At 45.8% G+C, this 23,174-nt stretch overlaps 1 protein-coding gene across 1 annotated transcript in view; it reads left to right on the top strand.

Annotated features, from left to right (window-relative positions):
* The window catches only part of SPECC1L (sperm antigen with calponin homology and coiled-coil domains 1 like), a 142,241-nt gene that overhangs the window by 38,709 nt on the left and 80,358 nt on the right, over positions 1-23,174 (top strand). Inside the window, exons 4-5 of the mRNA XM_062182105.1 lie at positions 3,778-5,411; positions 7,479-7,686. Of these exons, the coding sequence (XP_062038089.1) occupies positions 3,778-5,411; positions 7,479-7,686 (1,842 nt within the window). The remainder of the gene's footprint in view (positions 1-3,777; positions 5,412-7,478; positions 7,687-23,174) is intronic.

Below are 23,174 nucleotides of genomic sequence, written 5' to 3' on the forward strand. Positions count from 1 at the left end.
AAGGACTTGGGCTATCCTCTGCTGCTTTCCCAGGTCATAGCAGAGAGCTGGATTGGAAGTGGAGCAGCTAGGTCTCGAACCGGCGCCCATATGGGATGCCGTTGCTTCAGGCCAGGTTGTTAACCCACTGTACCACAGCGCCAGCCCCGGCTGATGTGTTTCTTAAGTCATCATCCTTTTTTTTTTTTTTTTTTGGTAATCACACACACAGCCTACCATGCATTTCTTACTAAGCTTTCCATTTCCTAGCTTGAAATTTTGGAAACAGTACCACAGATTTTGTTCTACTTCAAATTTCCATTTTATTATTAATTTTTTAAAAGATTTATTTATTTAAGGCAGAGTTACCAAAGAGAGAGAGAAAGAGAAAGAGATAGATATCTTCCACTCCCCAAATGGCCATTAACAGCTAGGGCTGTGCCAGACTGGAGCCAGGAGTTCAGGAGTCCAAGCACTTGGGCCATCTTCCGCTGCTTTCCCAGGCACATTAGCAGAGACCTGGATGGGAAGTGCAGCAAATAGGACTTGAATCAGCGACCATATGGGATGCTGGCATTGAAGGCAGTGGCTTAACCCACTGTCCTGTGCCACAGTGCTGTCTCCAGTCTTCTTTTTAAATCTATAAATTTACTCCTTTTTTCCCCTTGCAATTTTAATTCTGCATAAACTGGTTGTTTGACCTACAGAGTTTCCTATGACCTGGATTTTGATGTCACAGCATCCCCATGATCCACTGCCTTCTGTCCTCTGTCGGCTGTAAATGGCACTGGATGCAGAACCCTGATGGGACATTCGTTTTTTCTTTACCAGACTCACTTAAGGTGCTGTTCTGTCTGTTCTTCACGAGGCACCTCAGTTCTCATCTGTTTTATTTTTTATTATTTTTAGATTGTCTCTCTCTCTCTCTCTGATATTAGCAACCTTTGAAGATCAGTGTCTATCCAGTCATTCTAATTCTCTCATCCTTTCATCATTCAGTAGCAGCTGTTTGTTTTTAGATTTGATGGAAGTTGTTAAAAAATTAACTCATTCTATAGTTAATAGTAACACTATCATATTTTACTTCATATACTTCAGAAAAAAAAGCTTTAAAACTTCCAGGAAGGGCTGGCGCCGTGGCTCACTTGGCTAATCCTCCACCTGCGGCGCCAGCACCCCAGGTTCTAGTCCCAGTTGGGGTGCTGGGTTCTAGTCCCGGTTGCTCCTCTTCCAGTCCAGCTCTCTGTTGTGGCCTGAGAAGGCAGTGGAGGATGGCCCAAGTGCTTGGGCCCCTGCACCCGCATGGGAGACTGGGGAGAAGAACCCGGCTCCTGGCTTCGGATCGGCGCAGCACCGGCCATATTGGCCATTTGGGAAGTGAACCAACGGAAGGAAGACCTTTCTCTCTGTCTTTCTCTCATTGTCTATAACTCTACCTGTCCAAAAAAAAAAAAAACAAAACAAAAAAAAACAAAACAACTTCCAGGAAATGAAAGATTATGTGCTTGTAAACACATGAAAACAAATCAGCAGAAAGTATAGTGCATCCTGTTCTGCCATCATTTAGGCTTAGCTCCTCTGTGTGTTTTAGACTTTCTGTGGATTTTTCTTCCAATCAGATCAGGCTCCACTGTGGATTTTTTTTTTTTTTTTTTAAGATATATTTATTTGAAAGGCAGAGTTACAGAGAGGCAGAGGCAGAAAGGAGAGAGAGAGAGATCTTCCATCCGCTGGTTCACTCTCCAGATGGCTGCAATGTCAGGAGCTGACTGATCTGAAGCCAGGAGCCAGGGGCTTCTTTCGGGTCTCCCATGTGGGTGCAGGGGCCAAAGCACTTGGGCCATTTTCTGCTGCTTTCCCAGGCCACAGCAGAGAGCTGAATGGGAAGTAGAGCAACTGGAACTGCTACCTACGTGGGAGACATGGATGAAACTCCTGGCTTCTGTCTTCGGGCTGGCCCAGCTCTGAGTGTTGCAGCCATCTGTGGAGTGAACCAGCGGATGGAAGATCTCTCTGTGTCTCTCCCTCTGTCTCTGTTACTCTGCCTTTCAAATAAGTAAAATAAATCTTAAAAAAAAATAAACACTCTGATTATTACTCATGTTTATAGGTATTTTAAACATTCTTTTTGTTTTTGTATTAAACACATGAACATGTCAGCTGTTTTCACAGGTTTAAAACCTAAGCTTTTTTGTTGTTGTTGTGTTTTTTTTTTTTTTTTTTTTTTTACAGGCAGAGTGGACAGTGAGAGAGAGAGAAAGGTCTTCCTTTGCCGTTGGTTCACCCTCCAATGGCCGCTGCAGTTGGCACGCTGCGACCGGCGCACTGCGCTGATCCGATGGCAGGAGCCAGGTGCTTCTCCTGGTCTCCCATGGGGTGCAGGGCCCAAGCACTTGGGCCATCCTTCACTGCACTCCCTGGCCACAGCAGAGAGCTGGCCTGGAAGAGGGGCAACCGGAACAGAATCCGGTGCCTCGACCGGGACTAGAACCCCGTGTGCCAGCGCCGCAAGGCGGAGGATTAGCCTAGTGAGCCGCGGCGCCGGCCTTTTTGTTGGTTTTTTAAAGATTTATTTATTTCTTTGAAAGGCCCAGTTACAGAAGTGGGGGGGATATCTTCCATCTGACAGTTCACTATCCAAATGGCCACAACAGCAGGACTGGGCAAGGCCAGAGCCAGGAACCAGGAACTTCTGGATTTCTCATGTGGTGGCAGGGGTCCAAGTACTTGGACCATACTCTGCTGCTTTCCCAGGTTCGTTAGCAGGGAGCTGGATCTGAAATGGAACAGCCAGGATTCAAACCAGTGCCCATGTAGAACACTAGCATTGCAGGCAGTGGCTTAACATGCTATGCCACAGTGCTGGCTCTGTATTTTTTTTTTTAAAGATTTATTTATTTGAAAGACAGTTAGAAAGGGGGTGAGACAGAGAGATCTTCCTTCCGTATGCTGGTTCATTCCCCAAATGGCCGCAATGGCTGGGGTTGGATCAGGATGAAGTCAGGTGCCTGGAACTCCATCTGAGTCTCCCATGTGGGTGGCAGGGGCCCAGGGACTTAGACCATTTCCCCTTGCTTTCCCAGGGGCATTAGCAGGGAACAGAGTAGTGAGGAATTAAACTGGAGTACAGATGGGATGGTGGCATTGCAGGCGGCAATTACGCTGCTGTGTCAAAACACTGGACCCAAATTTAAGCATTTAAACAAGAGTGTGATTCATGCAAGTTTGGTTAATTTATCAGCATAATTTAACATTAAGGCATCTTTGTGTTTTCACATTTAGAGAAGCAGTATTGCATACTGGGTAAGTTGCAGATTCCAGAGCCAGACTGGGTTTGAGTCTTGGCTCATCCATTTATGACCTGTGGGATGTTGACAAATTGTCTGGCCTTCTTTGTGTGTAGAGTGGGATAGTGATACAGCATTCACCTCAGCAGCTCAGAGGCTTCTGTATGTTAGCACGTGAGAAGGGTCAGTGTGTGTGCGTGCCGTGAGTACTGGTAAGTGTTAGCTACTAAAGAACAGCTCTACTGAGATGTAATCCATATTCCATAAGATGAATTTGTTTTCAAAGTCTGCAATTAGGTGGATAATTTCTTTTTCATTGCTGATTAAAAGCTGAATGATCTTCTGGTTTTGAAGAGCCTGAGTGTTAGAGAAATGAGATCCTAAGGCAGGATTCCTGTAGATCCGAGTCAGTGTGTAGACCCTTAAGTTGCATCTCATTAGGCCAGGGGTGTGAACTATATATCTTTATTGCTAGTATTTCTGCCTTAAATTATTCATTTTAAATATGTAGGCACAAGTTCTTCAACCAAGCGGAGCACTTCTACAGGAAATAAAGAATCCAGTTCTGCAAGAGAAAGACTACGTGACCGCACCCGACTAAGCCAGAGCAAGAAATTGCCTTCTGCCGGTCAGGGAGCTGCTGAGGTGGCGCTGGCCAAGCGTTCCCGCAGCCGCACCGCTGCGGAGTGCGACGTTCGTATGAGCAAGTCTAAATCGGACAATCAGATCAGTGACAAGGCTGCTTTGGAAGCCAAAGTGAAAGATCTTCTCACACTGGCAAAAACTAAAGATGTGGAAATTTTACATTTGAGAAATGAACTCCGAGACATGCGCGCTCAGCTGGGCATTAATGAAGATCATTCTGAGGGTGATGAAAAATCAGAGGAGAAGGAAACCATTATTGCTCACCAGCCCACTGACGTGGAGTCCACTTTACTGCAGTTACAGGAGCAGAACACTGCCATCCGTGAAGAGCTCAACCAGCTGAAAAACGAAAACAGAATGTTGAAGGACAGGCTGAATGCACTGGGCTTTTCCCTCGAGCAGAGGTTGGACAACTCTGAAAAGCTGTTTGGTTATCAGTCCCTGAGCCCAGAGATCGCTCCTGGGAACCAGAGCGATGGAGGAGGGACTCTGACCTCCTCAGTGGAAGGCTCTGCCCCGGGGTCAGTGGAGGATCTTTTGAGTCAGGATGAGAATACGCTCATGGACCACCAGCACAGTAACTCCATGGACAATCTAGACAGCGAGTGCAGTGAGGTCTACCAGCCCCTGACGTCGAGTGACGATGCGCTGGATGCCCCATCGTCTTCGGAGTCGGAAGGCATCCCCAGCATGGAGCGCTCTCGCAAGGGGAGCAGTGGGAATGCTAGTGAGGTGTCTGTGGCATGCTTGACAGAGCGAATCCACCAGATGGAGGAGAACCAACACAGTACAAGTGAGGAGCTGCAGGCCACTCTGCAAGAGTTAGCCGACTTACAGCAGATCACCCAGGAGCTGAACAGTGAAAATGAAAGGCTCGGCGAGGAGAAGGTTATTCTGATGGAGTCTCTGTGTCAGCAGAGCGATAAGTTGGAACACTTCAGCCGACAGATCGAGTATTTCCGTTCCCTTCTAGATGAACACCACATCTCTTATGTCATAGATGAGGATGTAAAAAGTGGACGCTACATGGAATTAGAGCAGCGTTACATGGACCTGGCTGAGAATGCCCGTTTTGAGCGAGAGCAGCTCCTGGGTGTCCAGCAGCATTTAAGCAATACTTTGAAGATGGCAGAACAAGACAACAAGGAGGCTCAAGAAATGATAGGAGCCCTCAAGGAGCGCAGCCACCACATGGAGCGGATTATTGAGTCCGAGCAGAAGGGCAAGGCGGCTTTGGCGGCCACGCTGGAGGAGTACAAAGCCACAGTGGCCAGCGACCAGATAGAGGTGAACCGCCTGAAGGCCCAGCTGGAGAACGAAAAGCAGAAGGTGGCCGAGCTGTATTCCATCCATAACTCCGGAGACAAGTCTGACATTCAGGATCTCCTGGAGAGTGTTAGGCTGGACAAAGAAAAAGCAGAGACTTTGGCGAGCAGCCTGCAGGAAGATCTGGCTCACACCCGGAACGAGGCCAATCGCCTGCAGGACACCATCGCCAAGGTAGTTTCCTGATGGGCGTGGTCTGGGCCAGCGTCACTTGGTTACTGCGCCCTTACCTAGTAATTGGCCTGGTATTTGTTTAAGCTTGAGAATCATTTTCTTTTATTGGAATAGAGTGAAAAGTATTCTGATGAAAATGTCACTTCCACTCCCTTGTCTTCCGTTAACTCTTTCCTCGCAAGTGAGAGAGGACGGGGCTAGACTTGCAGCTGACCCCAGACTGTCCCTTGTTCAGGGTCTGCCCGTGGAGCCAGCCATGCAATTTTACATTCTCATATTTCATGTATTTTGGTGCAAGGTAGCTAGGGAATCAGTTTTCCAGTCTGCGCTGTCAGCAGTGCCTGCTCCCTAGTACCCTGCTGTAGTTGTGATTTTTCAGATAGTTTTGTTGTGAGTTTAAAATATTTTTGGAGTACAGTGTCTTCTGTTTCTTAAAGTCTGTTACTTATTGCTGGCAGGAACTTTTGAGATCATCCGCCCACCCGCTAGTTTTATGTGCCTGCAGTGTTACAGTGAGGACCCAGGGCTGCTGACATTCTGGCCAGTGCTCTGTATGCCATGTGGGTGTTCATGAAGTTGTTTTTTTTTTTTAAATATGAGTTATCTGATTATTCTTGTATGATATTTCTTTATTTATTTTTAAAGATTTTATTTATTTATTTGAGAGGTAGAATTACAGACAGTGAGAGGGAAAGACAGAGAGAAAGGTTTTCCTTCGGGTGGTTCACTTCCCAAATGGCTGCAATAGCCAGAGCTGTGCTGATCTGAAGCTAGGAACCAGGTGTCTCTTCACGATCTCCTACTGCTTTCCCAGGCCACAGCAGAGAGCTGGATTGGAAGTAGAGCAGCCGGGACTAGAACAGGCATCCATATGGGATGCTGGCACCACAGGCGGAGGATTTACTGATATTTATTTTTAAAATCTTTATGTAATGACTTTGTAAAATAAGAAATATTAGCATATCTTTGGTTAAAACTTGAGTGATTTAGGCTTTTAATTTTTTTTTAAAGATTTCATTTGAGAGGTAGAGTTAACAGAGGGAGAGACAGAGAGAAAGGTCTTCCATCTGCTGATTCACTTTCCCAAATGGCTGCTACGGCCAGAGCTGGGCCAGTCTGAAGCCAAGAGCCAGGAGCTTCTCCTGGGTCTCCCATACAGATGCAGGGGCCCAAGCATTTGAGCCATCTTCTGCTTCCCCATGCCATAGCCAGATCCGAAGAGCAGCAGACAGGACTTGAACTGGTACCCACATGGGATGCAGACACCATAGGTGGAGGCTTAGACTACTGTGCCACAGTGCAGACTCTGAGGCTTTAAATTTTTTTTTCAGTGATTACTTTTAGAAAATGTGTGTTATTTCTTGGAGCATGTGATTTGAGGGGCAACTGTGACCTGTACTTTAGCAAAGACGTTCAAAATTGTTTTGTTTCCATTTTCAGTTTGATACTGAAACTGTTAAAAGTAAGACATCTTGGGCTGGCGCCGTGGCTCACTTGGTTAACCCTCCGCTTGCAGCGCTGCCATCCCATATGGGCGCTGGGTTCTAGTCCTGATTGCTCCTCTTCCAGTCCAGCTCTCTGTTGTGGCCTGGGAAGGCAGTGGAGGATGGCCCAAGTGCTTGGGCCACTGCACCCGCATGGGAGACCAGGAAGAAGCACCTGGCTCCTGGCTTTGGATCGGCGCAGCGCCAGCCGTGGCGACCATTTGGGGAGTGAACCAATGGAGGGAAGACCTTTCTCTCTATCTCTCTCTCACTGTCTATAACTCAACCTGTCAAATAAAAAAAATTTTAAAAAAAAGTAAGACATCTTTATAGGAGAGCATGTTAATCATTAATCAAATGCATGCTTTCATTCTAAACTTTGGAGAAGAGAAAATTTCCAAAATGTCTTCGTAAATAATCTAGGTGAGTTCAATGATATGTTGGTGGTAAATTCAGTCAGTGATATACAATAGTTTATACTTAGACATGGTACATAAAATTTTTTGAAACAATGTGTTTCAGTTCTAGGATTTATCTTAGAACAGCTCTGCTTTTCTAAATCTCCATCATTGATTTTATATAGGTGGAAGATGAATACCGAGCCTTCCAAGAAGAAGCTAAGAAACAGATTGAAGATCTGAATATGACATTAGAAAAATTAAGATCAGAGCTGGAAGAAAAAGAGACGGAAAGGAGTGACATGAAGGAAACCATCTTTGAACTTGAAGATGAAGTAGAGCAACATCGGGCTGTGAAGCTTCATGACAACCTTATTATTTCTGATTTAGAGAGTAAGCAATGAGAGAACGTTTCCTTCCTGATGTCCTATACTTGCTAACGCATGGGGATGGTTTGCATTTCATAATAAAATAAAAGTGAGTAGTTAGTTTGGATGGGCACAGTAGTCCTGGAGTCTGCAGTAGCGAGCTGGCTTGCAGGACTGGGCACCAGGGACAGGCCTTGGGCCTAGTGGTTCAGATGCTCTGCCCCACCTCAGAGTGCTCGGGATGAGCCTGGCTCTGCTTTTGCTTTCCAGCTTCCTGGTAATGCAAAGTCTGGGAGGCAGCAGTGATGGCTCAAGCAATTGGTTGCAGAAATAGTATAAAGCTTTTTTGTGTAGAAATTTTAATGAGGAACAGGATAGTTTCATGACCTTAAAATGTCTTCCCATAGACTTTCATTAGTTGCAAGTGAGGAGAACGAAAACAACAGTAATTACACAGTGGAAAAACTGGGTAGTTGTTTGCCTGGTGCTTGTGTGGGTGACAGAGGCACACAGAAACTGGACACAGCATTGGCCGGGCTGCATTCTGACTGAGGCGTTTACTCCAGTTGGTCACAGGGAAACATTTAGATCACAAAATGAGGAATGTTCTTTTAAAAGTGGAGGTGTGTGGGTGCCATAGTTATTAGAAATGCCGGTATCATACAAGACAGAGGCCACGCATGTGTTCTCTTTTAAGGGAAGATAAGGAGCCAGAACAGTTAAGTACAGAACCTGTGCCTGGGCCGGTCTTGTATTGTGGAGGTGGGGTGTGGTAGGGGGAGTGGTGGTGTTGGGGTGGGGGGGGCTGATGCTAAAAAGGACCATTAATGGCAAAACTGATATGGGTGGTAGATTAGATAAAGGTATTTTATCAGTATACATTCATGAAGTTGACTACGTAAGAGAGTATCCCTATTCTTAAGACCCACATACAGAGGGTTTAGAAGTAAAGGCCATGATACATATCCTCAAATGATTAAAAAAAATTTAGAAGTGGGTGGGTGGCTAGAGATAACAATTGCTGAAACTGATGGCTATGCTCAGCAATAGGCAAATCTGATGTTCCTATACTATTTTGTAACTTTCTCTAAGTTTGAAATTACTTCCAAGTAAATACATTTAAAAATTCTTAGATGTTCTTCATCTGGATTTCTGTAACATTAACACATTTTGAATTGTAATATATTTACATTGCTCGGTGGGATGGAAAAGGAAAATGAGGGTAACTCTTCTGATGTGTGTGTGTTAGAGCTTTTTAAACTTTTGGTTCATGCTGTAGCTCCTCTGGGATCCACTAGTGTGTTATTCTTTAACACAGAGAATTGCCCGGAAACATCCAGCACAGAACCAGACCCATGTATTAAAGATGTGTTGGTGGGCAAGTTTGAACTATAAACAAAGGAGAGTGGGTCACAGCTAGAGCCCCCAAATGTGTCTCGTGGCAAGTCTGTGCTCTGCTTAGCAGATGCAGCCTCTGGAGAGTGACTCCAGGGCCGTTTGGGAATTCTGAGGCCTCTTTGTGATGAAGCAGCCGACTGTGGGGTCTCTTGCAGATGAGAATCATAGAGATGAACTTTCTCGTCTGAAGTTTTAAAACCTTTTAGTCCAACATTTATATTTAGTTTGCATTGTGAGTTAATAGGACTTCTCTAATTCTGCTACCTAAATGAAGAGTTTCTAAGATTTTTCAGATTAACTTGAAAGTTAATTGTTTTCCATTTTTCTTAAAAACTTCTGTTTAGAATGTGGAAGGAGTGACACCTTGTGGCAATTGGGGCAATAGCTAGAAAATGGTTGGACAACATTAAATTAATATTATATGGATTTTAATAGGAAAATGGCTGGAAATCCTGAATAAATTTTCTTAGGCATGTAGCATCTCTCTTCAGTTTTTCAAAATAAAAAATACAAGTACTCAGAAATATTAAAAGAACAGTATAGTGAGCCGGCGCCGTGGCTCACTAGGCTAATCCTCCGCCTTGCGGCGCCGGCACACCGGGTTCTAGTCCCGGTCGGGGCACCGATCCTGTCCCGGTTGCCCCTCTTCCAGGCCAGCTCTCTGCTGTGGCCAGGGAGTGCAGTGGAGGATGGCCCAAGTGCTTGGGCCCTGCACCCCATGGGAGACCAGGAGAAGCACCTGGCTCCTGCCATCGGAACAGCGCGGTGCGCTGGCCGCAGTGCGCCAGCCTCGGCGGCCATTGGAAGGTGAACCAATGGCAAAAAGGAAGACCTTTCTCTCTGTCTCCCTCTACTGTCCACTCTGCCTGTCAAAAAAAAAAAAAAAAAAAAAAAAGAAAAAAGAACAGTATAGTTAGCATGTACTGCCTGTATTTGATGGCTAATATTTTGCAACATCAGCCTACCTTATGTGCATGTATATTTAGTTGACAGTAAGTTGTAGACCTCATGATACCTCTTAAATATTTGAACATGCAACTCCTAAAAAAAATTCTCCATCATGATAGTACTATTATCACAATAAAGCAAAATTTGTCATAATTTTCTTCTGTCACCTAATAGCTCATATTTAGATTCCCAGCTATCCTCAAAATATCTTAAGGTTTTTTTTTTTTTTTTTAAATACGAACTGGGATCTCAGCAAATCTCACACATTATGTTTGTTAGATCTTTGTAGTCTGGTAGGAGTTAACTCTTTTCCCTTAAGAATCTTAGCATTTGAATACATGTTAAGTCAGCACTTGGTATAGGCAAGTTGATGACAGGGAATGCTATTAATTGAGAAATCAAGCTTTTCTTCTGTGGAGTGTTTCAACAACTATTACCATAAATTAATTTGAAAACATTATCTCATCCCCAAAAGAAACCCTGTATCCATTGGTAATCACTCCTCACTTACTCCAAGATGATCCTTCTTGCCTTTGGAATTAGCAGATTTTTATTTTATTTTAAACATTTATTTATTTGAATAGCGGAGTCAGACAAAGAGAGATATCTTCTATCCACTGTTTCCCAAATACCTACAACAGCCAGGACTGTGCCCAAACAAAGCCAGGAGCCTGGAACTCCATATGAATCTCTCGTTTGGGTGATGGGGCCTAGGTACTTGGACCATCCTTCACTGCTTTCCCGTGTGGAACGCTGGCCATTATGGGATGTTGGCTGGCATCTGAGGTAGCAGCTTGACCTGCTCGCTGAGTCCTGTGCTGGCCGCAGCAGATAGGATTTAAAAAAGCTTTTGGAACTGTGCTCAAGGATATAGAGGAAAATACATTTATAATAAATTATTCAACGGCAAACCGCAGCAGAGAAATAAAAAGTGAAAGAGAGTCAGGCTGGAATTGTAGAACTGAAAATTTGACATCTAATATATATATATATATATATACATATATATATATATATATATATATATATATATATGTATGTACATATATAAATCCTTACTGAATCATTTAAAAAACAAATTAGAGATAAGGAAAACCCAATGGGGACAGACATTTGGCCTGGCAGTTAAGACATTGGTTAGGACACCCATGTCCCATATCCGAATGTCTGGATTCAAATCCTGGCTATGATCCTCAGTCTAGCTTCTGGCTAGTACAGGGTGGCAGTGGTTATGACTCAAGTTGTTGGGTCCTTGCCACTCATGTGGGAGACCCAGACTGAATTCTAGGCTCCTGGCTTCAGCCCAATAGGACTACTGTGGGCATTTGGGGAATTAACCATCAGTCTTTCTGCCTCTTGAATTAAAAAAAAAAAAAAGAAAAAAAAAAAGAACCAAGTCCAATGAACTTGAAAGTAAATCAGTGGACATTATCCAGTTGGAAGAACTGGGAGAAAAAAGATTGAGGAAACTGAACAGAGCATAGTGACTTGTGGGGTAATACCAAACTTTGTAACACCTGTAGTTAGAGTTCCAGGAGGCTCGCAGATCTCATCAGTACTACACTGCAAGGAGCTTGCCCTCAGGGCTTGTGATCTGATGTAAAAAACTCACTGAAGACTTCGAATTCACGATGATGGCCAGAAAAAGCACCTATATTTCCTTTCCCTCTTCAAGTCCCATTGATACTGCAGAAGAAGCCTAAAAATTAGAGCGAACCTAAACTGGATAGAAAAAATGGGAAGGGTCCCATCACTATGTGAAAACCTTTGAGTAATTTCTGTAATATAGAAAGTAGATAAAATTGGGGATATGGAGAAATCAAGTGGAATGGGAAAACCTGTAGTCCAGGAGAACCCTGAGTCCCCGTTCCCAGTGAGGTTTAGGAGATGGGGACTGGGAAGGCAGCAGGAGCAGCCGTGGTTCTCTGAAGGAATTCCTCTCTGCAGCGTGCTGACCCTGGCATCTATCCCCAGCCTCCTGTTGGTTTCAAACTCTTCTCTAAATAAGGAGGCAGAACACGACGCTAGGGGCTCCTGAAGCGACTTTGGCATTAGAAAGAGAAGTGAACTCATGCCTGAAGTAATTGCAGGCTGTGGTGTGATTTTGTCAAGAAAACGCAGTTGGACCCAGCAGTGAAATGGATCCACCACTGTCACCTCAACTGTAGTCTCCTGCTCCCCACAGAGGGGACCCCCTGTAGGTAGTTACTGCCTATGGAGCCTTTAGTTACTGTATTGAGGGCAGAGGCCCCTGGGTAACTCAGCGGCTCCTGTAGTTGTTGAACACGCAAGTCACTGATGTTAATTCTTTCTTAAAAGTAACAGAGACCAGCCAGGACTTATTAGACACTATATTGTCTTAAAAGAATTTAAAACAGAAACAGCAGAAAGGAACAGATTAAATAAACCCAAAGAAATGAGATTAATGATTTGACCACTGTGTTAGCAAACCAGAGCTAATTGGTGTGGAGAACAGTGGCACAGTGAGGTCTCAGGTCCGGCTTGGCAGTGTGTTGTCGGTCACAGCAGCTTGATCCAACCACTTGTTATGTGCATGGTAATGCCCTGTGGGTGTTTGAAGTTTAGCGTAAGCGCCTTTGCTACTGTGTTAGTCTGCTTTTGTTAACTAAAATATCTGGAAGGGGGTGTCTTGGGAAAGAAAGGGTTATTTCTGCTTATAGTTTGGAAGTTGCCTCTCAGGATCAAGTGGCCCTATAGTCTGGTGTCTGATGGAGCCTGGTCATGGTGGGACAGAGGAACTGTCACATGCTGAGCCAGGACGTGGAGAGAGAACAACTAGGTGGAACTTGAACTCAAACAGTGATCAACCCTCTCATGCCTTTCAAAAGCCATTATTAGATCAAATTTCTGCCCTCAATTCATCACCTGTTAGCATTAGGACATCAGGGTTTAAACATCTACATGAGTTTTGGGGTGACAAGTCCCACTGCACCCATAACACCTACCCTTTGTGGTTCCTGAAATGAAGCCTAGAGCCTGTTACTTGATGTAGGTCGTCAGTCTTACCTGGATACTAGTGATTGGTGAGCCAGAGTTTGAGATTAGGGAAGTAGCAGAGGGAAATACAGGAGAGTTGTGTAATTCCTTGATGGGAAAAAGCCTTTCTTTTCTTTTCTCTTTTTTATTTATTTATTTTTTAAAGATTTATTTATTTATTTATTTATTTGAAAGAGTTACACAGAGAGAGGAGAGGCAGAGAAAGAGAGAGAGGTCTTCCATCCGCTGGTTCACTCCCCAGATGGCCGCAACGGCTGGAGCTGCACCGATCCAAAGCCAGGAGCCAGGAGCTTCTTCCAGGTCTCCCACGTGGGTGCAGGGGTTCAAGGACTTGGGCCATCTTATGCTGTTTTCCCAGGCCATAGGAGAGAGCTGGATCAGAAGAGGAGCAGTCGGGACTAAGACCTGCACCCATATGGGATGCCGGTGCTTCAGGCCAGGGTATTAACCTGCTGCACCACAGCGCCCCCTTATTTTATTTTTTTAAGATTTATTTTATTTATTTGAAAGCCAGAGTTACAGAGAGAGAGAAGGAGAGGCAGAGAGAGAGAGGGGTGTCTTCCATCTTCTGGTTCACTCCCCAATTGGCCACAACTGCTGGAGCTGCACCGATCTGAAGCCAGGAGCCAGGAGCATCCTCTGGGTCTTCCCATGGGGGTACAGGGGCCCGAGGACTTGGGCCATCTTGTACTGCTTTCCCAGTTCATAGCAGAGAGCTGGAAGGTAATTGGAGCAACTGAGATTTGAACCAGCACCCACATGGGATGCTGGCACTGCAGGTGGCGGCTTTACCTGCTACGCCACAGTGCCAGCCCCAGGGAAAAAGCCTTTCTAACTAACTCAGTGTGCAGAAGCCATAAAGGAAAAGACTCTTATATTTAACTATGTGCAAATATTTTTAATTCCACCAAAGTACCATAAGTACATGACATTGAGAGAAATATTTGTAACATTTAAACAAATACATCAGTAAGACTAGGATACTCCATTAACCAAAAATAAGCCAGAAATAGATTTATTTAGATAAACAGATTAAGTCAGAGAAAAAGACAGAGGGCTGGGCATTTGGGCCAGTAGTTAAGATGCTGGCTAAGACTCCTGTATCCCGTATCAGAGTGCCTGGATTCCATTCCAGGCTCTGCTCTTGACTCCAACTTCCCACCTTTATAGATCCCAGAAGACAGCAGGTGATGGCTCAAGTCCTTGGGTCCCTACCACCCACAGGGGAAACCTGACCTGAGTTCTTGGTTCCTAGCTTTGGCCTAGCCTAGTCCTGGTTGTTGCAAACATTCAGGGAATGAACCAGCAGGTGGGAGTTCTCTGTCTTTTTGCCTGTTTAAATTATAAATAAGACTTTGAAAAAAGAGATAGAAAAAGATGCTTGATCAACTGAAAAGCATAGAAATACAAAATAAAACAAGATACCAATTTTCATTTAGCAGGTGTACAAGAACTAAATGATTGACAGCAAGCAGAAGGAAGAGGTTAGATGGCACACGGACTGCTGCAGCCTTTTCAGAATGTTGATGCACATTTTAAAAGTGCAGCACTGATTCAGTAATCGCTGCCTGAAATCTGCCCTCCAGAAACATTTTTACAAGTTTGCAGATCTGCACGCAGGAATGCATGCTTTTAGCCTTTGAGACCAAGTTGATAACCCAGGCACACGGTGTGTCTCCACTCTGCTGCTGTTTTAGCAGCTGAGGGGCTGTGTGTCCTGGCCCTGGGAGGAAGCCACTGGACAGGAAAGGATGAGCCATGGGTGCTACTTTTGTAATTAAAAACCAGTAAGAGCTTAAAATGTAACATGACACTGGGATGGCTGGAAGATATGTGTGCCCTTAAAAATGCTGATGTCCATGTGATTCTATATAGTGCGTAACTTTGTGACTTCTCAGAAGTCATTCTGTGCACCTCAGTTCTTCTAGTGACCTGACTCAGGGCCTGTCCTGCTGATAGCTTCAGATGGCCCTTACTCCATCTTTCAGGGAAGTCTAGGAATGTATCTTCCGGTCATAATCTGAACAGTGCTATAAAGACATTCCCTGTATTTATAATAAATGAAGGAGCCTTTTTTTTTTTTTTTTTTGACAGGCAGAGTGGACAGTGAGAGAGAGACAGAGAGAAAGGTCCTCCTTTTTGCCATTGGTTCACCCTCCAATGGCCGCTGCAGCCAGCGCATCGTGCTGATCCGAAGCCAGGAGCCAGGCGCCTCTCCCGGTCTCCCAAGCAGGTGCAGGGCCCAAGGACCTGGGCCATCCTCCACTGCCCTCCCGGGCCACAGCAGAGAGCTGGCCTGGAAGAGGGGCAACCGGGACAGAATCCGATGCCCCGGCTGGGACTAGAACCTGGTGTGCCGGCGCCGCAAGGCGGAGGATTAGCCTGTTAAGCCACGGCGCCGGCCAGGAGCCATTTACTAATAAATGAACAGAGCCTGTCTGTTCACAGAAGGTTGCTACAATGAATAATGGTATTTCCAATTGATGGAATAATGTGTGGCCATCAAATAATGTTGCAGATTTGTATTTATTAATAAAAATGTCCATTATCTACTGCTAGATAGACTAACAGTATAAATCCATAATCCAATTTTTTCTTTCTTTTTACAAACATTAATTTTTTTTTTTTTTTTTTGAAAACTGACAGAGACGGGCGAGATCTTTCATTCACAGATTCACTCTCCAGTTGCCTGCAACAGCTGGGGCTGGGCCAGGCCAAAGCCAGGAGCCTAAAACTCAATCCCGGTCTCCCACATGGATGGCAGAGACCCATGTACTTGAGCCATCGTCTGCTGCCCTCTAGGGTACGCATTAGCAAGAAGCTAGAATTGGAAGCATTGCGTGCAGTGTCTTAACTATGGTCCTATGCCAAGCCCCTTCACCTGTTTTCCTTCCTTCCTTCCTTCCTTCCTTCCTTCCTTCCTTCCTTCCTTCCTTCCTTCCTCCCTTCCTCCCTTCCTCCCTTCCTCCCTTCCTCCCTTCCTCCCTTCCTCCCTTCCTCCCTTCCTCCCTTCAAAAGGTCTTCCTTTGCCGTTGGTTCACCCTCCAATGGCCGGCGCGCTGCGGCTGGCACACTGCGCCGATCCGAAGGCAGGAGCCAGATGCTTCTCCTGGTCTCCCATTCGGGTGCAGGGCCCAAGCACTTGGGCCATCCTCCACTGCCTTCCCAGGCCACAGCAGAGAGCTGGCCTGGAAGAGGGGCAACCGGGACAGAATCTGGTGCCCCGACTGGGACTAGAACCCGGTGTGCTGGCGCCACAGGCGGAGGATTAGCCTATTGAGCCATGGCGCCGGCCCTGTTTTTCTTTTAAAGAAAGCACACACACGCACATACACACACAAACATGCAAGAAGACTGGAAAGATGTATGCCAAATGCAGATAATGAGTAATCTCATTCTGTTGGCTTTTTCTGTTTTCCAGACTTTTTGTGAACAAAAAGAATCAAGGGAAAAAAGTTACATCTGCTTGTAGGGGGAGGAATAAAAAGAGGTTAAAAAAATAGGAAATGGTTCATCTGAAGCTTTTCTGTGTCCTCTTCCTGATCAGGAATCCTGGGCCTGTTGCTCCTGAGAAACAGTTGGAGAGTGAGATATCTTCCATCCACTGGTTTACTCCCCAAATGGTTACAATAGCCAGGACCAGACCAGGCTGAAGCCTGGAGCCTAGAATCGCATCCTTTCCCAGGTGCATTTGCGGGGAACTGGATCGGACCTGGAGCAGCCAGGACTTGAACCTGTGCTCATATAGGATGATGGCATCACAGGTGGCAGCGTAACTCACTGCACCACAGGCCCTGAGGTGTGGTTTCTAACGGGTTAGTTACTCTTGTCCTTTCCTTTCCTCTAAAAAATCGCAGTTGGAGGTCAGTGGAAGTGCCTGACCACAGGCCAGACTGAATTAGCACTGGTGACAGCTCTCGGGTGGTTCTAGGGATTCAGATGGCAGGAGGGGTTGCTTGTGAACTCTGATATTTTTTTGCCCCTAGGAGTCACAGGTAGATCCTGTGCCTACAGAAGCTGCGTGGGACTGACAGGTATTTAACCAACTGTAGCCAGGATGAATTATGGTTGATTTATCAGGGACTGTAGGTCCTCAGTGGTAAAAAGATAATGTACCCCATTATTAAACAAGGAGGGCATTGTTACAAATTGTTCAGGAAAAGCTGGTCAAAAAGCAATGAGTATAGCTATTAGCCTGATTTTTAGGATGAAAATAACTGTAAAATTTGAGCTTGAATTTAACGGAAAGTTAAGGAGATGGTAGTAGTTCTTCTGTTCTTTGATGGATTGAAGGTTGCTGTTGAGATGAGGACGGCAGAGGGCAGTGTCCGTCCTGCGCGGGGAGCCTGGAGGAGGAAGGAAACCGTGTGCAGGGGCTTGGGGTGGGCAGTGCCGCCTCCCCAGACGACCGTCAGTCATGCTCGACAGCACTTCTGCTAAGAGTCTCCTAACCAAGGCCTGAAGCACTTGCTCCTTTGTTTCCAGGGAGCAGAAACCTGTTGTCACTTTTAATACTTTCTATTTCAGAGTAGAAATGCAGACGTGATTGTAAGGTTTAAGTCATACTCCCTAGAGACACTTCAGCGTGCTTTATTTTGTCTAAATATGTCCACTGGCTGCCAGCTCCCTTCTGTTTAAAAGGAGCAGTAATAAGATGTGACAGCAACAGATGTGTAATGCCAGAGAGAAGAATGTCCTTTTAAGAATAGTGATTATGTGAGTACTGGGTAAAGAGAAAAGATAAGAACAAAAAAAAAAAAAAAGGAAATTTGAGAATGAAAAATTATTTGACAGAGATAGAGTGAGCGAGCTCCTACCTGCTGCTCACTTCTCAGGTACTCACCAAGGCTAGGGCTGGGCTGGGCAGACAGGAGTTGGGAACAGGAGACAGGAACACAATCCTGGTCTGCCACATGGGTGCCAGGAGCACAGTAGCTTGAACTGTCACCACTGCCTCCCGCGACAAAGCTGGATTCAGGAGCTTCGGACTTTGGGATTTTATGATCAGTCTTAGGTAGATGGCCATGTCACCTGAGGATCAAGATGCCAGATATGAAAAGGGATTTTTTTTTAAGATAGTAGATTTGCAGTTGTTCATCTTGTGTGAATTTTGTCTAAAGTAAGGGCATCCTTAGTGCTCAGAAGTAAAGGCAAGCACTTTTCAGCAAATGTGAGGAGAAGTTCTGCTGCTGGCGTGTTTTGTTTGCTCACCTGTTTCAGTTCTGAAGCATTTCTTGTATATAAATGGGTATAGTATAAATGAAAGCTGTGATCCCTAATGTTTTCAACACTAGAAATGTTTCAGCATCTGTCCCTACTCCTTCTCCGTGTCTGAATTCATCTGTGTGTGAAGTCACAGAGCTGTGTTCCCTTGCTGGTTCCAGATGCTTGCCTCTGGGGACGAAGATCTCAAATTAAAAAACGAAGAAAAACCAAAACCCCCAATGAGAGCGTTGCATGTAAGGCACAGGTAGCATCATGGAGGTTCCAGAACAGCAGGTCCTATATGGAACTGGGACGAGGAAGAAGATGAACGATCTGAGAAAAGTCAGGAACACATGCCTGTGTCTCGTCAGGTCTGGGCTAGGAGCTAATAAGTCTGAGCTGGGGGCAGAGTTCTGATTGTGTTCTTGCACACAGGTTCAGTACTCCTGGGTTCCTGCTATTAAGTATTAGAAATGTGAGAGAATGTTATTTTCTCAGAAACGCCAATAGGTACAGTCAGGATGTTCCTGACAGTAGTTAAGTTCTGTTAATAGAATACTAATTTTTAAAAACTCTAGGTAATAATTTCACTATTGCTTGCTCTTATTGCTTCACCATTAGCTTGCATAAATGTATGCATTTATTCAGTTCTAGTGGCCTACCATGTGCCAGGAACTAGGACTATAAAGACACCACATGGCTCCTGTCTTTAAAGTGTTTTCAGCCTGGTGGTGGAGACAGATGTGCAAAGAAATGTGCCAATGTTGGCAGCAGCTCATGGGAAGGCTGTACAAGGCAGAGCTGGAACACAGGGAAAAAGCTGGGATGTACTGGGGAGGGGGCAGTGTTAGGAAAAGAGGCTCCTCACACGGGGCACCAAAAATGTTAGGAGAAGCGGCACAGAACAGAGAGGAGACAGTTTATGAATCTGCAGCCAGACTGAATTTATTCAGAGGAAATAAATTTGTAGAGGTTGCTGACCAACTGCCAGCATGCACATTGATGGGACACATGGCAGGAGGCCCCGACCCCCAGGTCGGGAAGACTAGGGATGGGGGTGCAGGCGGAGGAGAATTCCTAGAACTGGTCTTTCAGGTGGGCGTGCAGGGCCTTGGGAACCTAGGAAAGAATGCAGGGGGTATAAAAGCAATAGGGCATGAGACCCAACTGAGATTCAAGGGCAAAGAATAAATTCCAGTGTTTATCTATCTTTTGGGCAATGAGTGAGAGTGGCTGAGGCTTATGTCTTTGTTCCATCAGGCACAAATAAAGGATTTGTCACTATTATACCAGTCAGTGCCTTGTCTGGTGTTTAACCAGAAAGTGATTGATTCCTGGGCTGTCAGAGTAGCCAGCTGTGGCAGACAGACTGAGTGGCGCTCCCTTTTGGCATTTCCCCCTTCAGCATAGTTATTATTTACTTGTTTGTTTTAAAAGACTTATTTAGGCCGGCGCCGTGGCTCACTTGGCTAATCCTCTGCCCGCGGGCACTTTCATCCCATATGGGTGCCGGGTTGTAGTCTTGGCTGCTCCTCTTCCAGTCCAGCTCTCTGCTGTGACCCGGGAAGGCAGTGGAGGATGGCCCAAGTGCTTGGGCCCTGCACCTGCATGGGAGATCAGGAGGAGGCACCTGGCTGCTGGCTTCAGATCAGCGTAGCGCCGGCCGTAGCGGCCATTTGTGGGGTAAACAATGGAAGGAAGACCTTCTCTGTCTCTCTGTCTCACTGTCTAACTCTATCTGTCAAATTTAAAAAAAAAGACTTATTTATTTATTTGAAAGGCAGAATGACAGAGAATGAGAGTGAGAGCCTGCTTCCATCCTCTAGTTCACTTCCTAAATGCCTGCAACACTGAACTGGACCAGGCTAAAGCCAGGAGCCTGGAACTCCATCCTGGTGTCTTACATGAGTGTCAGGGACTCAAGCATTTTGGTCTTCACCTACTGTCTCCCAGGAGCATTAGTATTGAAAGCAGGGAGGGGCTGGTGCTGTAGCGCAGCGGGTTAACACCCTGGCTTGAAGCGCCGGCATCCTATATGGGCGCTGGTTTTAGTCCCTGCTGCTCCTATTCCGATCCAGCTCTCTGCTATGGCCTGGGTTAGCAGTAGAAGATGGCCCAAGTCCTTGGGCCACTGCACCCATGTGGGAGACCCAGAAGAAGCTCCTGGCTCCTGGCTTCGGATCGGCGCAGCTCTGGCTGTTGCAGCCATCTGGGGAGTGAACCAGCAGATGGAAGACATTTCTCTCTATCTGTACCTCTTTCTGTAACTCTTTCAAATAAATAAAATAAGTATTTTAAAAAAAAGATTTATTTTATATTAAAAAAAAAAAAAAAAGAAAGAAAGCAGGGAGTAGCCAAGACTTGAACCAGAGATGTGAGATATGGCCCTCCAAGCAGAGGCTTAATCTCTTACCTCACAACACACACTATATCACATGGATTTTAGAGCAGAACCTCCAAATAGAACGTGACTTCCCTTTCTTTCCTTCTTTCTTTTTTTTTTTTTAAGATTTATTTATTTATTTGGAAGGCAGAGTTACAGAGAGGCAGAGAGAGAGAGAGAGGTCTTCTATCTGCTGGTTCACTCACCAGATGACGACAATGGCTGGAGCTGTACCCATCTGAAGCCAGGAGCCAGGAGCTTCTTCTGGGTCTCCCACATGGATGAGCCATCTTCTACTGCTTTCCCAGACCACAGCAGAGAGCTAGATCGGAAGTGGAGCTGCTGGGACTTAAACCGGTGCCCATATGGGCTGCTGACACTACAGGAGGTGGCTCTACCCGATATGCCACAGCACCGGCCCCCTCTCCCCCTTTTTTAAAATGATTTGTTTTAGGAGCCAGCGCTGTGGCACAACAGGTTAAAGCCCTGGTCTATAGTGCCGGCATTTCATGTGGGCGCTAGTTTGAGTCTCGGCTGCTCTACTTCGATCCAGCTCTCTGTGAATGTGCCTGGGAAAGCAGCAGCAGATGGCCCAAGTCCTTGGATCCATGCACCCACGTGGGAGACCTAGATGAAGCTCCTGGCTTCTGACTTCGGATCAGCTCAGCTCCAATTACGGCCATTTGGGGAGTGAACCAGTAGATGGAAGACCTCTTTCTCTCTGTCTCTACCTCTCTGTAACTCTTTCAAATAAAATAAATCTTAAAAAAAATGTTTTATTTATCTGAAGGGCAGAGTTATGTAGAAAGAGGGGAGAGACAGAGAGATCGTCTATCCACTGGTTCACTCCCCAAATGTCCACAACGGCCAGGCTGGGCAGGCCAAAGCCGGGAGCTAAGAGCTTCTAATGGATCTCCCACGTAAGTGCAGGGCCTCAAACACTTGGGCCATTCTCCGACACTTACCCAGGTACGTTAGCAGGGAGCAGGATAGGAAGTCCAACTGGCACATATATGGGAAGCCAGTGTCAAAAGCAGCAGCTTTATCTGCTATGCCCCAACACTGGCCCCTGTGACTTCTTTTTTCTGTTTCGGGTTCCAAGGAGACTGGCCTGTGCTGGGCTTTATCTTTGTATCACCACTCTGTCTGTGTCTAGAACGGTTCTTTTCATATTGCTGGTGTTCATGAGATTTTTTTTTAAAGTTTACAGGGTGATTAAAATTGTTCTAAAAATTCATATTGTGCAAAAATAATTTGAGAAGCAATTGACTTATCGTATATATATTATTTTATTTAAAAAGTCCATAAAATTGATTTATTTGAAAAATAAAGACTTATTTATTTGAAAGACGGAGAGAGGAAGAATCAGAGAGATACCCTTTGTGTGCTGTTCACTCTTTTTTTTTTTTTGACAGGCAGAGTTAGACAGAGAGAAAGGTCTTCCTTTTTCTGTTGGTTCACCCCCGAAATGGCCGCCATGGCCGGTGCGCTGCGGCTGGCGCATTGCGCCAATCCGAAGCCAGGAACCAGGTGCTTCCTCCTGGTCTCCCATGCGGGTGCAGGGCCCAAGCATTTGGGACATCCTCCTCTGCACTCCCAGGCCACAGCAGAAAGCTAGACTGGAAGAGGAGCAACTGGGACAGAATCCGGCGCCCCGACCGGGACTAGAACCCTGGGTGCCAGCGCTGCAGGCGGAGGCCTAGCCAAGTGAGCTGCGGTGCCGGCCTGGTTCACTCTTTAAATACCCACATCGGCCGGTGCCGTGGCTCAACAGGCTAATCCCCCGCCTTGTGGCATTGGCACACTGGGTTCTAGTCCCGGTCAGGGCACCGGATTCTGTCCCGGTTGCCCCTCTTCCAGGCCAGCTCTCTGCTATGGCCCGGGAGTGCGGTGGAGGATGGCCCAAGTGCTTGGGCCCTGCACCCGCATGGGAGAACAGGAGAAGCACCTGGCGCCTGCCTTTGGATCGGCGTGGTGCGCCGGCCGCAGCGTGCCAGCTACGGCGGCCATTGGAGGGTGAACCAACGGCGAAAGGAAGACCTTTCTCTCTGTCTCTCTCTCTCTCTCACTGTCCACTCTGCCTGTAAAAAAAAAAAAAAAAAAATCAACTGAAACTAGGCCAGGCTGAAGCCAGGAGCCAGGAACTCCATCTAGCTCTCCTATATGGGTGGCAGGCACCCAAGTATGTGGACCATCCTCCACTATTCCTGGGTGCATTGGCAGGAAGGTGGATCAAAAGCATGGAGTAGCTGGGACTCGAACCAGCACACTGTGATGTGGGTTCTGGGGTCCTAAACGGCAGCTTAACCTGCTGTGCCATGATGCCCACCCCTGTAGAATTAATTTAAGTATCAGCTCCCTTGGGCATTATATAATTAATTTTACTGATGCACCACTTCTCTGAAACTTATTCCAGTACATAAAGTAAATTATACTTGCATAAGTAGTTTAGATTAATAACCCTTACGATTAAAAGCTCACATTTTATTAGCAGTCAGTGTTGGTTTGATTGGTTATGAGCCAATAATATGTGTGTTTCTAACAAAGGATTTTATTAAATT

The sequence above is a fragment of the Lepus europaeus genome, chromosome 23 (assembly GCF_033115175.1).
Source record: "Lepus europaeus isolate LE1 chromosome 23, mLepTim1.pri, whole genome shotgun sequence".
NCBI classification, from domain to species: domain Eukaryota; kingdom Metazoa; phylum Chordata; class Mammalia; order Lagomorpha; family Leporidae; genus Lepus; species Lepus europaeus.